The following is a 13,295-nucleotide window of genomic DNA, read 5'->3' as shown; positions in this document are numbered from 1 at the left end:
ATTCTGTATTTTCTTTGTAGGGATTAATTGTTTCCTGAGAGAGACAGTGAAGAACTGTGAAAGAGATGGCTTTGTTCAGACCGTTTTGGGAAGGCGTAGATACCTACCAGGAATCAGAGACAATAACCCTTATCGTAAAGCTCATGTATGTTGAAATTTCTGTGAATTTTTAACTTAACATTTTAATGATATGTACTTGAATTGGTTCTTTGTATGTACTTGGTCAATCGTTGCTTTTGTTAAGCATTTCTGAAATGACAGCACAGTCATTGGAGACTAATGTAAACTGGTCTATTGAACACATGGATTTAAAGATGTCCCATGCCAGCAAGCCAGTTATTTATTAGCTTTGGCAACAAATTGTAAAACACTTAATTCTTTTGTTTGTTGATTATTTTGTGGTCCACAAACCATATGTTCATTTATTGTACTATACCAGATTGCTAACATTTCTCACAGTATTTTTTATTTCTTCCTGTTCGTTTTAAAACTGTTATCTTATTAGAGATTGTTAAGATTCTTAAAATAATGTTATTCTTAAAATTATTTAAAATATTTATTGATATTTGCTAAAATTATGACTGCCATCTTTTTCTGAGATCATTGGGATTCCTGATAATATATACAGTGGTGCCTCATTTCATGAATTTAGTTTGTTCCACAAATATGGAAAAGATGCCTCACCTGATGCACACTTGATCTTAGCCAAAAGGCTGAGAAGCAATGCCTCACCTGATGTAGAGTTCACAAACAATAACAGACTTTTGCAAAACTGCTTCTGTTTGTGAATCAAATTGTTCCCAAATAAAATCATTCATGAGCTGAGTCATCACTCTGTATTTATATATCTTAGTATTTAAGCCCCTATTTTAGTCTAGACCTTGCTATTTTAACACATCGTGATTTGCCCTTTTCCATAATTCCGCATGTCCACTGCATCGTGAAAGTAGCCAGTCTCCTAACTGACTACATCTGTTGGTGTTTAAAACCTTCTGAATGCTGGTGTTTTAGGGATCCTGGAGGAATACTTGGTTTTCGTTACTTTATTGTATAGGCTTTCATATATCCACAAGTAGACAGTAGCTATTTATCAAGCTCTTTACCATTGCTCTAAATTTTTGCCATGTCTTTTAGTTGATGCACTAAGAACCATAAGTCCAAAGTATTGGAAGCATTAGGGCAAACACAAATTATATAAAAATTTTATGTATTCTCAGGGCATAGTGGTGCAGCTCTATAATCCCAGCACTTGGGAGGCTGAGGCAGGAGTAGCAATGCAGGTTCAAGGTCAGCCCAAACTATATAATGAGACTCTGTCTCAGAAAACAAACAAATTTATATATGCATTTATACTTTGGCTTCAGGGAGGAAGCAGGAACAGATTCTCAAAGACTGTCAGAAGGTTTTTAGGAATGGACAAAAGACAATCCATAAATAGGTAACTGTCTGAGTGAGGACTGAGTACAAACCAAGCGGATAGGAACAGATAGTTTGAGTTGTCACTTAAGGCTAGTTAACTTTTTGCTAGTTATTTGGAGCTAGCAGAAGCAAGAAGTCTAGAATGTTCTTTCTAGAAGTTAGAAGGCTTTTATTAGAAGATTGATGAATTTGGATTTGTCTAACATAAGTTCATTTCTTTCTTGGGATTTGTATGGTTAAACAATGGAGTATAGAATTCTTAAGGTAAGTAAATCATAAAAATTGTGAAAACTAATAGTTCAATCTGTAGAGATGTGAGAGTAAGACTTTCCATGTCAAACGTTTAGATATCCGTGTTCTGACTTCCTATGTTTTTTTCTGAGAAAAAACATTCCACGCACCTGAATAAGGGATAGAGTAAATATTGCCAGATTATTTTTTGATGTTTGTAAAAAGTAAAAAAGTGTTTTACTTTTTTGTTTAGACTCTTTTTTTAGTATGACTATTGTGACACTGTTAGCGCTGCCTGCTCTGGCATAGAGGAAAGCTTTCCATTTTCCAGTGTCCTCTTCAGTCTCCTTTTTCAATTTTGGAGAGATCTTTTACTTCATTGCTTAGATTAATTCCTACGTATTTCATTTTTCTTGATGCTATCATGTTTTTTTCATAATTTCCTTTTCATTGCATTTATTATTGGTGTACACAAATTTTAATGATTTTTATATGTTGATTTCATATCAGCTATATTGCTGAAGTTGCTTATTAATTTTAAGAATTTCTTTTTTTTTTTTTTTTTTTTTTTTTGTCTTTTTCCTTTTTTTATCGGTACCAGGGATCAAACTCACGACTGCCTGCTTGCAAGGCAGGTGCTTATGCCGCTGAGCTAAATCCCCAGCCCCCTATTTTAAGAATTTCTTAACAGAGTTCTTTGGGTCTTCTATATAAAGTATCATGTCATCTGCATATAATAATTTAAGTTCTTCCTTTCTTATACTTACCCCTTTTATTTCTTTCTCTTACCTGATTGCTCTGCCTAATGTTTCCAACATTATGTTGAACAGAAGTGGTGATAGTGGGCATCCTTGCCTTTTTCCTGATTTTAGAGGGAATGCTTTTAGTTTTTTGCTATTTACTATGATGTTGTTGGTTTGTCATAAATAGCTTTTATCAAATTTACTTATGATTTTTGTAAATTTGTTTTCTTCATTTATTATGAAGTATGTTAGGTTTTGTTGAAAGCTTTTCCTGTGTCTGTTGATGTGATTGTGTGGCTTTTGACCTTGTTTGTGTCTATGTGATGTATTACACTTATTGACTTATGTATGTTGAACCATCCCTGCATCGCTAGGATAAATTCTACTTGATCATGATGGTGATCTTTTTGATGATGTGCTGCATTATAGCTGCTTATATCTTGTTGAGAATTTTTGCATCGGTGTTCATTAAGGAAATTGACCTATAAGATTTTTTTTTTTTTTGGTTGAGCCTGTATCTGGTTTTTGGATCAGAGTGATACTGGCTTATGTAAATGAATTTGGGAACATTCTGTCCCTTTCAGCTTCTTTGAGAAGCTTGAGTGTAGGTTATATAACATCCTTAAAGTTTTTGTAGAATTCACCAGTGTATCCATCAGGTCTGGGCCCTTTTAGGTTGATAGATTCTTTATTACTGTCTTTGTATCATTGCTTATTACTGGGTTGTTCAGCATTGTTTGGGGCACTAACTTCTTCTTAGGTTAGCTTTGATAATTTATATGAATCTAGCAATCTGTCTATTTCTTCAAAATTGGCCAATTTTTTGGAATGTAGTTTTTCAAAGTAGTTACTATTTTCTGGATTTTGACTGTGCTTGTTGTGATGTCACCTTTTTAAAATTTCTGACTATAGGTAATGTCTTTTCTTTCTCTTGGTAAGGTTTAATAAAAGGATTATTCTGTTTATTCTTTCAAAGAACCAGCTCTTCAGTTTGTTGAATGTTTGTTTTAGTCTCAATTTTATTGATTTCCACTGACTTTGGTTTGGGCCTATTTTGCTTTTCTTCAAGAATCTCAAGATTCCCTAAAAAGTTTATTTGAGCTCTGCCTGTTTTCCTAATATAAGCATTGATTACAGCGGACTTTCTTCTTAGGACTGCTTTCATAGTGTCCCAGAGGTTTCTTTGAGTTATATAGGTATAATCATTAATGTCCAGGAGTTTAAAAATTTCTTCCTTGATTTCTTCTTTGACCCACTGGAGTGTGTTTTTTTCCAGAGGCTTTTACCTGTTCCATGATTTTGTCTCTGTTGATTTCTATTTTCATTATACATGGGATGATTTTGATTCTTTTATATTTAATCAGGCTTTATGGGCTAGTAGTAGGTGATCTGTTTTGGGAAAAGTACTGTGTATTGCAGAAAAGAATGTGTCCTCTGCTGTAGTGGAGTATAATACTCTGTAGATATCTATTAAGTCCTTATATCCAAGGGTGTGATTCAGCTCTAATTTTTATTCATGTTTTTGTTTGGTTGATCTGTCTGTCTGTGAGAATGGGATGTTAAGATCTTTTGCTATGATTGTGTTAGCATTTATTTAATGTTTCATGTTCAGCAGTACTTGCCTTATGAAAATAGGTACTCCAATATTTGGTGTATAAATTTTTCTAAACATTATCTCTTTTTGGATTGTTCCCTTAACTAGTATGTCATGATCTTCATCTCTTGTAATCAATCAGTTTTAACTGGGAGTTTATATTGTCTGAGATTAAAATTGCAACCCCTGCATCTTTTTAGGGTCCTGGTGCATAAAATATTGTTTCACATCCTTTAATTTTTAGTTTATAGATATATTTTTGGATTAGTTGAATTTCTTTAATTCAACAATCTGTTGGATTCTGTGTTTTAAATCTAATCTGCTGATCTGGGTCTTTTAATGTTGGAGAGTTGAGGCCATTAATGTTGAGAACCACTGAGATTATTTACTATCATTGAATTCTTTCTCTCTTGCTGATTCCGTTTTCTTTTCTTGTCATTTTTTGTTGTTTACCTGTTGACTTTCTTGGTGTTTTTGTTTCATCTAGGTTTTAGCATCGTTGGTTTCATGGTTTCTAAAATATTGAGTGTTTTGTGGAGTGCTGGTTTTATAGTCATTAAGCTCTTAAGCTGGTCTTTTTCTTGAAACATGCTTATTTTTTCATCTATTTTGAAGGCTAGCTTTGCTGGATAAGTTACTCTTGGTTGGAGGTTTTTTGCTATTAGGGCTTCAAATACTTCACTTCAAGCTCTTCTGGCCTTTTAGGTTTACACTGAGAAGTCTGCAGTAATCGATTGGTTTACAATTATATGTGATTTCTGTTTTGTTTTTCTCTCTTGCTTTTAAAATTCTGCTTTTTTTATTGGCCAGCTGGCAATTGAATAAGGATATGCCTTGTTGTATTTTTTTCTTTTTTTTTTTTTTCTTCTGATACCTAGGTATTCAACCACATTTTTATTTTAAAGATAGTAAAATACAACAAAGCAAGACAGAACAAAGCCAATCAAGACAATGCAGTAAAACTTCAGAGCAGGATACCAGAAAAGCAATAATAGCTACCATAGTATATCTTGTTATCTTCACAATAGTTGTCCATTCCATCAGCTATAGCAAAATTAACCAAAAAAATACAGTGAAACCAAGCAAACAGAATATTGAATGAAGCAAAACAGTTCATCAGAACAAAGGAAAACCGTATTGGACTCAAAGACAAAATAGGAGGAAATCTCCATATTTGCTATACTGCATACTGTCATCCTCCCAAGAAATACTCAGACTGCCTGCCCCAGTCAGCATAATTAACCAAACAATATAAGCATTTAGTCGCTTTATGTACCTTAGTTGTAACAACTCAGGCTGTCCTGGGAACTGTCTGGTTGCTCATGGGAGGTGGGGTTTGATTCTCAGCCTGCGCCCCAGTAGGCATGCCGTTGCTTACCAGGAAGGCTGGATCCTTGATTTCTTAGTTGGTCCCCCAAGTCCCGGCATGGCAGAGTCTCGGGAGATGCTGGTTTTTTTATTCTTGGTGTGCGCGCAGCTTGCGCTGCTTCCTGAATTTCTTTTTCATCACAGTTGTTTGGCGATCGGTAAGCCTCGCTTATATTTTAAACTTTTTTTCTCATATTCGGGAAATGTTCCATTATGATTTCTATAATCATGTTCATAAATCTTTTAATAAATATTAATAAATTAATAAATCTTTTAGCATTTTTTAAATTTTAGTAAACCTTAGATTAGATTCTTCTTCATGATGTCATTTAGTATCTGTAAGATGGTTCTCTTTCTTTTTTCTTTTTGGTGACTTTTTGAGTAGTTCTTTATAATTTACCATTGTCTTCAGTTGTAGACACTCTGTCTTCACGTTGTTCATTTCTGCAACTTATAAATTCTATACAGTTTTTTACTTCAGGTTCTGCCTGAAATCTTCTCAAGGCTCATATATCCTTCCTGAATACGTTATGCATGTTTTGAACTGTTTTCATCAGCTTAACCAAGTTTTTATTTGTTTCACCCAAATCCACTTTGGGCATATTGAGTGATAATGTCAAGAGTTTTTGGTTCCTCTTTTGAACTCATCTGGTTTCTTTATTTCTTTTATAAACTTTTTGGAGAGTCCTGCTACCTGGAAGTTGCTTCCCTCTCCATTTGTGCCCCTTTGCTGTGTCTTAGAGCTGAGAGTCCTTGGGAGTGTTCTGTTGCTCTGCTTCCCCATGATCCTGTGTGTGTGTATATATCTGTGTTACACTGTTCATGATCCCTAGGAACTCCAGATATTAGCACAGAGAGAAAACCAGTACTTATCCACTACTGTGTTATCTTATAAATTCAGTGGCATCGGCAGTATCAAATGACAACTGGGTATTGCCAAACCCTAGGACCTACTCCTGGACATTCCCTAGTCAGAACTAAGAGGGTTATGATTTTACGGCAGACAGACCGCCCACATATCAGCCTGTACTACTGCAGACTAGTAGTTTCAGCAGTACCAGAGATCAAAGATGCCCCTAGGCTAACGATCCTTCTTCAGGACCACTCCTTCTGATGATTTCATCCTCAAAGCCTTGCCTCCCTCAGCGGAATACACACCCTGTGAACCTCCTGGTCTGACCGCAGGTCTCCCAGGGAATCTCAGAAGATCCCCAGTTAGTGCTCCCCTTCTGCAGGCCTGTCTCCCAAGGTGTCTCTCACCTGGGCTCTGTGAGGGCAACACTTCCATCCTGAAGTGCAGCTCTCCTCCTGGGTGTTGGGGTCTTCTTCAGTCAGCTGGGCCTGTGGTTTTACACCTCTGTTGCTCTACACCTCCGTTGCTCTGTGCTACAGGGATCCCAGGAGCTCGCCCTGGCATGAGCTCATCCAGTGCTGAGGTCCTCCATGGGCTGGGTGCAGGGGCCCCAGTGTATGGCTAGGGTTGGGCAGAACTGAGCTTTGAATGGCACACAGCCAAGACTGCCAGGTTTGCTTAATGTGAAAAAAAAATTACAAAAGTACAACATCACGAGAGTGGAGTATTTGTTATATTTGTCTTGCTTATGGTATTTTAAACCACCCCCAAAATTTCCATGCCTTATAACAAGAGACTATTTTTCATTTACATTATGGTTTGGCTATGAATTGACTGTGGCTCTGCTCCAATATTTTCCTTTTTCTGGAGTGATCGGTATCAGGGATGTGCCCCATTTATTTTGTTGTAGTGTTGGATAGCGCTTACATATCCTGTATGTCAGTTTTCCTCAAAGTTTATGGGGCACAAGTAAGTCTGTCCTTTAATAGGGACCTTCACTTCAAATTGCGTGGCCATTGGAGAGGCTCTGTAATGTGCCAATGAAAGGCAGCAAGGGATAGAAACATCCATGCAGTTTACTGCACAGAGGCACAGTTTCCTGCAGGAGTGGGTATAACTCTAAAATTTGTCATTCTGAGTGACAGTTGAGTTTACAATGGATTCACCAGCATGTGACAAAGCAACAGTAGCTTTGAAAATAAAGGTATATCTCTTTAACAGATACTTAATATCTGGAACAGTGGTGAACTTCTGGCACCCATGTCATTTGTTTTTAAGACAAAAGCTGTTAATCTGAGGGTTTGGGATATAGATCTGTGGGAGAGAACTTGCCCAGCATACACAAGTCCTGAAATTCAATGCCCAGTACCACCAAAAACAACAACAAAAAAATTACATATGAGTTGTTTTTTCTGAACTAAAACCTCAGTATTCAGGTTTAATTGTGGTGTTGGTACTTTATAATAAATAAGTAGGTTTTGGATTGCAATGCGGACATTTGTTTCTAAAAGGTTTGCAATCACTGTCCTAGAAGTTGGGTGTAGGTCAGGTGATGGGGAATTTCAGAATATCTCTCAAGCTATGTTGGCTGCCTCTCCTGAGTAACCTTTTCTATTTTCTGAGACCTTCTGAGGACTCAGTAGTAACAGTCATGAGCAGGTGGCTCCAGGGTAAGGCGGCTGCCTTCCCTACTGCACTGCAATGTTAATGCTTAGCAGTCACAGTCACTGCTAAGAAGTCCCTGTAGCAGTTATTTCAGGGAAGTTCTAACTTCATACGCAGGGCTCCAGGATCTGATTTTTCCTGGTAACTATGGATGAGCCTCAGCAGCCCATGAAAAGATTCACAGCAGAGGGCTCTGAATCTATCAGGCTCAAGCTCTACACAAGACCAAGAGTTCACTGATATCATGAAGAATGATAATCTACTTCTGTTTAGGATTAAGAGTATTTTGAGGAATAAATCCTTTTAATTTAGAACAGCTAGAATATTTATGGTGTAAATTTATAAGTAAAATAATTTTGAGGTACTAAATTCTAAATACAGTGTAGTTTTGGGTCATGAGAGTGGATGATTTTCATGGAAGCAATCTCATGTTTAGTGTATCCCTGTGGCTGGCTCAGAATCTAGAGCAGTGGACCATTACAGTTGGTATTAGGATGCAGACTAGTAGTGGACGTCCTGGGTCATATCTCTGTCTAGATTTTCATTCTGTCTGCAAAGACTAACACTCATCTGTGGATGCTGAGAGGAGATCTGAGCTCTGCCGATGTAACTGATGGAGCACCTGGTATTGTCTTTCCTAGGCTGAACGTCAGGCCATCAACACAACAGTCCAAGGATCTGCAGCTGATATAGTCAAAATAGCCACAGTTAACATTCAGAGGCAACTGGAGACCTGCTCAGCCTTCAAATCCCACAGCCATAGGGAGAGGATGCTTCAGAGCGATGGGACAGGTTCGTCCATCAGTGAGGCCCTGCTCTAACATGGTGAAAAGAACTATGTCTAAAAAAAGGAAGTAGTTTAAGTGTTATTTCTCAGAAGTTATTGAATGTTTTTATAATTTTATAAGTTATTAAGGATCTGCCAAAAGGATTACTGTTTATGTGGATTGTGTCCACTGTATTTTACCATGTTGTAAATAAATAGGGAAGTTAAACACTCATTAACATTTAAAAACATTGATAAACCCACCACTTTTTAACATAAATAACATGTTTTTATGAAAATATATCTTTACAGAACAAAAGGAAATTAGTAATAGGTGACTTTATTTCTTCACTCTGCAAGTCTCTTTAATTCCTAGTCTAGAAAAGCAGCTAGAGTCTGTTTAGTATATGCATCAGTGAGCTGCATTATCACATGTTGTGTGACCTCTAGAAAGTCCTTTGTGAAGTCTAGGTCGACACATGTCCCAGTCTGGGGGAGGCTAATACGTTTCAGGGTATAGGGGGAACTTTAGTCCTAACCCAGGATGATGGTCAGTCTGTTCTACACCTTTGAGAGGATGACCTCAAAAAGGACAAATAATTTCTTAGAACAGTATAAGAAGATGTTGATTTTCCTATGTGTTTATGACATTCTGTGTTCCCTGAAATCTGGGGATGTGCTCTGAGTTTACCTCATTATGATGTTCCTTTGACAACTTGCCATCTTTCTTGTTCTTGTTTTCAAACTGTTTTCTCTAAGTTCTCTTACTGCTTAAATTATTTCTTGTCCTAACAAGTTCATAGACCTTTATCCCCTTTTGTCACATGTCTGTACTTCTGATTTAAATGCATTTCACAGTTTCTGGAATTGTAAAACCATGACCACAGCCATGCTTTAAACTTTCCTTGCAGAAAGTAAAGGAGGCACAAGTCATTCGGGAGAGAATAAGGGGCTGGAGGTGACCAGAAAAGATACAGACCGGCAGTTGTGGCGGGATTTGCTATGGAAGAGAAATACGTATAGATTATGGAGAATAATGTAGCCAGTTATGTAGATACAATTATTGGAAAGTTAAGTAAAAATTATCAACCCATGTTTAAATTCAAATCTTCTAAAAAGGGGAAGAAAGATACCAAACCTGACTGAAATATTCCCATCTCACAGCAGAGCGATACGCCCAAAGGAGGGTGCAGACCAGTGTCAGCGAATCTTTTAGAGCGTGGGTGCCTCAGGTTCCCCATCACTGGTTTAGACAATAGCAATTCTAAGAGTGAGTGGGAGGCAGTGTGGCAGTGCCATTTAGAGTGACTTCATGATGCCATGCTGGGTTAAAGGTAGCCTCCGGTCAGGGGGATCAAAAGGAGGCAAAGCCAGCAAGGCGGAGCATCCAGGGAACAAACGAGAGGATCGTGGTCTTCCGAGCCAGAAGCCAGGTAACTTGGGGAAACTGAGAGCACAGAGTGATGGTGATCAGAAAGGAGACAAGCTAGAGCATCCAGGCAGTGGTGTGCAGACAAGTGAGGCCTAAGGGTGCACATTGGATGTTAGCTAAACTGACAACAGAGGACCAGCCCTGCCACAGGGTAAGCAAGCTTGGGCTGCAGACAGGATGATGTAGGGACTCTGTGCAGAAAGCAGCAGAGGCTGAGGGACATAGTACTTGGGCTGAGGATGATGCATAAGTCAGAAATCCTGGATGGTAGAAACGAAGGAACTCTACAGGCATTTCTTTCGAACCTTATCTTGTGATCCAACAGTCATGATCTGTTGAGGCCCAGCTAGTTGGGAAATGCTACAGAAGTTTGTCACCATTTAGCATCATGGGTACTTTTGAGAGTCCATGGAAAAGTATGGGTCATCACCACAGGAAAATGTATACACATAGACACAATTCACAGATGCTCTGAGGTCCACATGTGGATGCTAGGCTTAGAATTACTTGGCTGGAGAGTCTGATCCATGGGGAAAACACCAGTTTTACGATTCTGAGGCCTCTATGAGATAAAAGGAATTGCTCCTGACAAGTCACTGTGTAATAACACCGCTTACTTTCCTGCAGCAGGAATCAAGCCCCATGCCACACTATGCCTCACTGTGGTACGGGACTCCATGGAAGGAGAAAGTGTTGGGTGTTTATGAGAAATGAGACTAGGGTTAAAGCATAATTCTTTGTACCCTTCCTGCTGACTTCTTTGTTAGTCTCCTTTCTGGGGGGAAATTGTTGAAAGTTAGGTAACAGCCAACTAGTAGTTGTTTCCAGCAGTGTTCTAAACCTTATGTGTTTAATCTCCCAATTAAAATTTCCTGAAGTTTGGCCATTTCTCTAAAAACACAAAGAAAATTCTCCTGTGTCACAGTGACATGCTGCTCATGTTTGCTACTGTTTTATGGGGTAGGATTATTACCAAAGGGAGAACTACAGGGGACGTCCTGCCCGATCCGAGGAGGCTTCTTCATCCTTCAGCTCCATGATGAGCTTCTATATGAAGTAGCAGAAGAGGACATCGTTCAGGTATGTTCACAGCCTGTGTCCATGGAGAAAGCTACAGTCCACACAGGAGGACTCTGGGACCCTGCCTTTGCCACAGGGTGGCTTTGTAAATGTCAAGTCCTAACTGGTAAAGGAGCGAAGAGTGCTTGGATTTATACTTTAAGTATAAAAGTTCCTGGAGCAGGGATAGTTTTGTCCTATAGAACCTAGGGAAGAATGTGGGGACCTGTACTGAGGGTCCCCAAGCTTGGAACATTCTAGCTAAAGCTGGCAGGAGCCCCTGCTCATCAGTGATTGAGTTTTAAGCACCATGAGATGAAGAACTGCAGTCTGGTTCTCAGTAGGCGGGTTGGTGAGCATCCTTTGGTTTGTTAGAGATTAACTTCAGGATTTCTTTTCCTTGTAGGTAGCTCAGATTGTCAAGAATGAAATGGAAAGTGCCATAAAACTTTCTGTGAATCTGAAAGTGAAAGTGAAAATCGGCTCCAGCTGGGGGGAGCTGAAGGACTTTGATGTTTAGCCTGCAGCTGACTTGGTCTCCTGAGAAGCTCGGTGCAGTTATAGCCAGCAGGAGATCGGAGAGGCTGGCCTTTCACCTTCGTCAAGAAGACAAACTGGAGTCCTGATGGACATAGGATAGAAATCTATAGCAAGGGCTTCAAAATGCGTACCAGGGTCTGTTCCCTATGGTGTCAAAAAAGATTTTTGGGAAAGAACTGGAGGTGAAGTTTAATGCTTATATCCACTCCTAAGAGTTCCTGGGGGTTTTGTCGCTGAATTTCATAATTTATTGTGCCTCTGAATATGCTTGAAATATGCACTTAGCACTTCTGGCCCTTCCCTGTCTGGGTGGGACATGGAAATGGAGCTGCCGCCTGGGGTGTTTCCAGTGTCAGTCACCTGGGTTCAGGCACTCAACAGGAGCTGCAGGCCAGGAAGCCTTCAGGTTCACTTTTACCAGCATGGTTATGCATGGGGTGTGATCTTTTTCCTTCAGTATTAAGACTTCTGAAGTGACATTGGTGACTGTAAGGTGGTACGACTTACTGTGGAGGGATCCGTCTCCATGGAATGTTTCTGCTTTTTCTTCCTCAGGTCATACAGTGAAAATACTTGGAATATTTATGTATTAAAAATGAGGCATGTCCTGTTACATACAATCAGATATATACTGCAGATGAACATAATACTGCCTTGCCAGGCAAGGACAGCGCCTCTTCCCCAGCCTTGTGCCTTTATTTGTGTTTGTGACTGGGAGTAACATCCATGCTGAAAAGAGTGAGGTTGGTGATCCCAGCCAGAGGTATAGCACTTTTTGCTGTTGAAATAAAATGAATTCATGAGAAACGTTGTATTACTGGTTCAATTTGTTAAAAATGTGTATTTGGTATTTTTAAAATGTTGTATTCTGTATCAGGAGTGTGTTCCTTAATTACTTTTACCATAGCTCGTTCAAACTGTCTGAACACATAGGAAGTGTTCATTTTATTTTAATCACCTGTCAGAGGAACTCTTTTATGTTCCTTTATGTTATGAAGACTTGCTTCATAGAGTGCAGTGCATAGCTAGGCCTTGAGGATGAGGGTACAAGTCCCCAGACATGGTTAATGGAGTGGGCAGAAGATGGCAGAGCTAATGGGGATGTATATCATTATTTTTATAATTTTTCCCATAGCTACTTATAGTTCTCAAAGACAAAAGCTCTTTATGTGTAGTAATGTACATTTTGTCATCCTTTTTGCCTGTAAACTGCACTTAAAACAGGATTTCATATTTCATATATACATAAATCCTGGTTACTGTTGTTTAAATAACATAAATCCTCCATTACCAAAATTCAAATTTGTTATCAGAGTATACTGACTAATTCCATAAAGTTCACACTTTGCTGGTAGCTCTTCAGTCCACAAATCACTAACAGATGTGCGTTGTGTCAGGCAGGATGTCCCTCTGTCTCCAAATGTCTCTGAAACCTGTGAAATGTCATATTACTTAGTGAAAAGGACTTTACTTATATGATTTAAGCTAGACTCTGGAGCCAGAAACACTGTCCTGGGTGACCTGAATGTCTCCAGGACATACCCATAAGGCTCCTTACACACAGGCAGCAAGAGGTCAGAGTCAGAGAAGGAGATGATGACCACAGGAGGTGGAGAGGATTTAAT

The 13,295-nt window shown here is 38.8% G+C and overlaps 1 protein-coding gene across 2 annotated transcripts in view; it reads left to right on the top strand.

Moving 5' to 3' along the window:
* The window catches only part of Polq (DNA polymerase theta), a 147,428-nt gene extending 134,951 nt beyond the window's left edge, over positions 1–12,477 (top strand). For both annotated transcript variants that reach the window (XM_023564894.2, XM_063225057.1), the window contains exons 27-30: positions 21–145; positions 8,515–8,665; positions 11,036–11,151; positions 11,537–12,477. In XM_023564894.2, coding sequence (XP_023420662.1) covers positions 21–145; positions 8,515–8,665; positions 11,036–11,151; positions 11,537–11,650 — 506 coding nt within the window. In that variant the 3' untranslated portion in view covers positions 11,651–12,477. The remainder of the gene's footprint in view (positions 1–20; positions 146–8,514; positions 8,666–11,035; positions 11,152–11,536) is intronic.
* Positions 12,478–13,295: the final 818 nt, after the last annotated feature.

The sequence above is a fragment of the Cavia porcellus genome, unplaced genomic scaffold, assembly GCF_034190915.1.
Source record: "Cavia porcellus strain 051 isolate PalLab524CR breed Dunkin Hartley unplaced genomic scaffold, mCavPor4.1 scaffold_15, whole genome shotgun sequence".
Lineage (NCBI taxonomy): Eukaryota > Metazoa > Chordata > Mammalia > Rodentia > Caviidae > Cavia > Cavia porcellus.
Note: the sequence above shows the minus strand (reverse complement) of the source record. Positions and strands in the feature narration are given on the sequence as shown.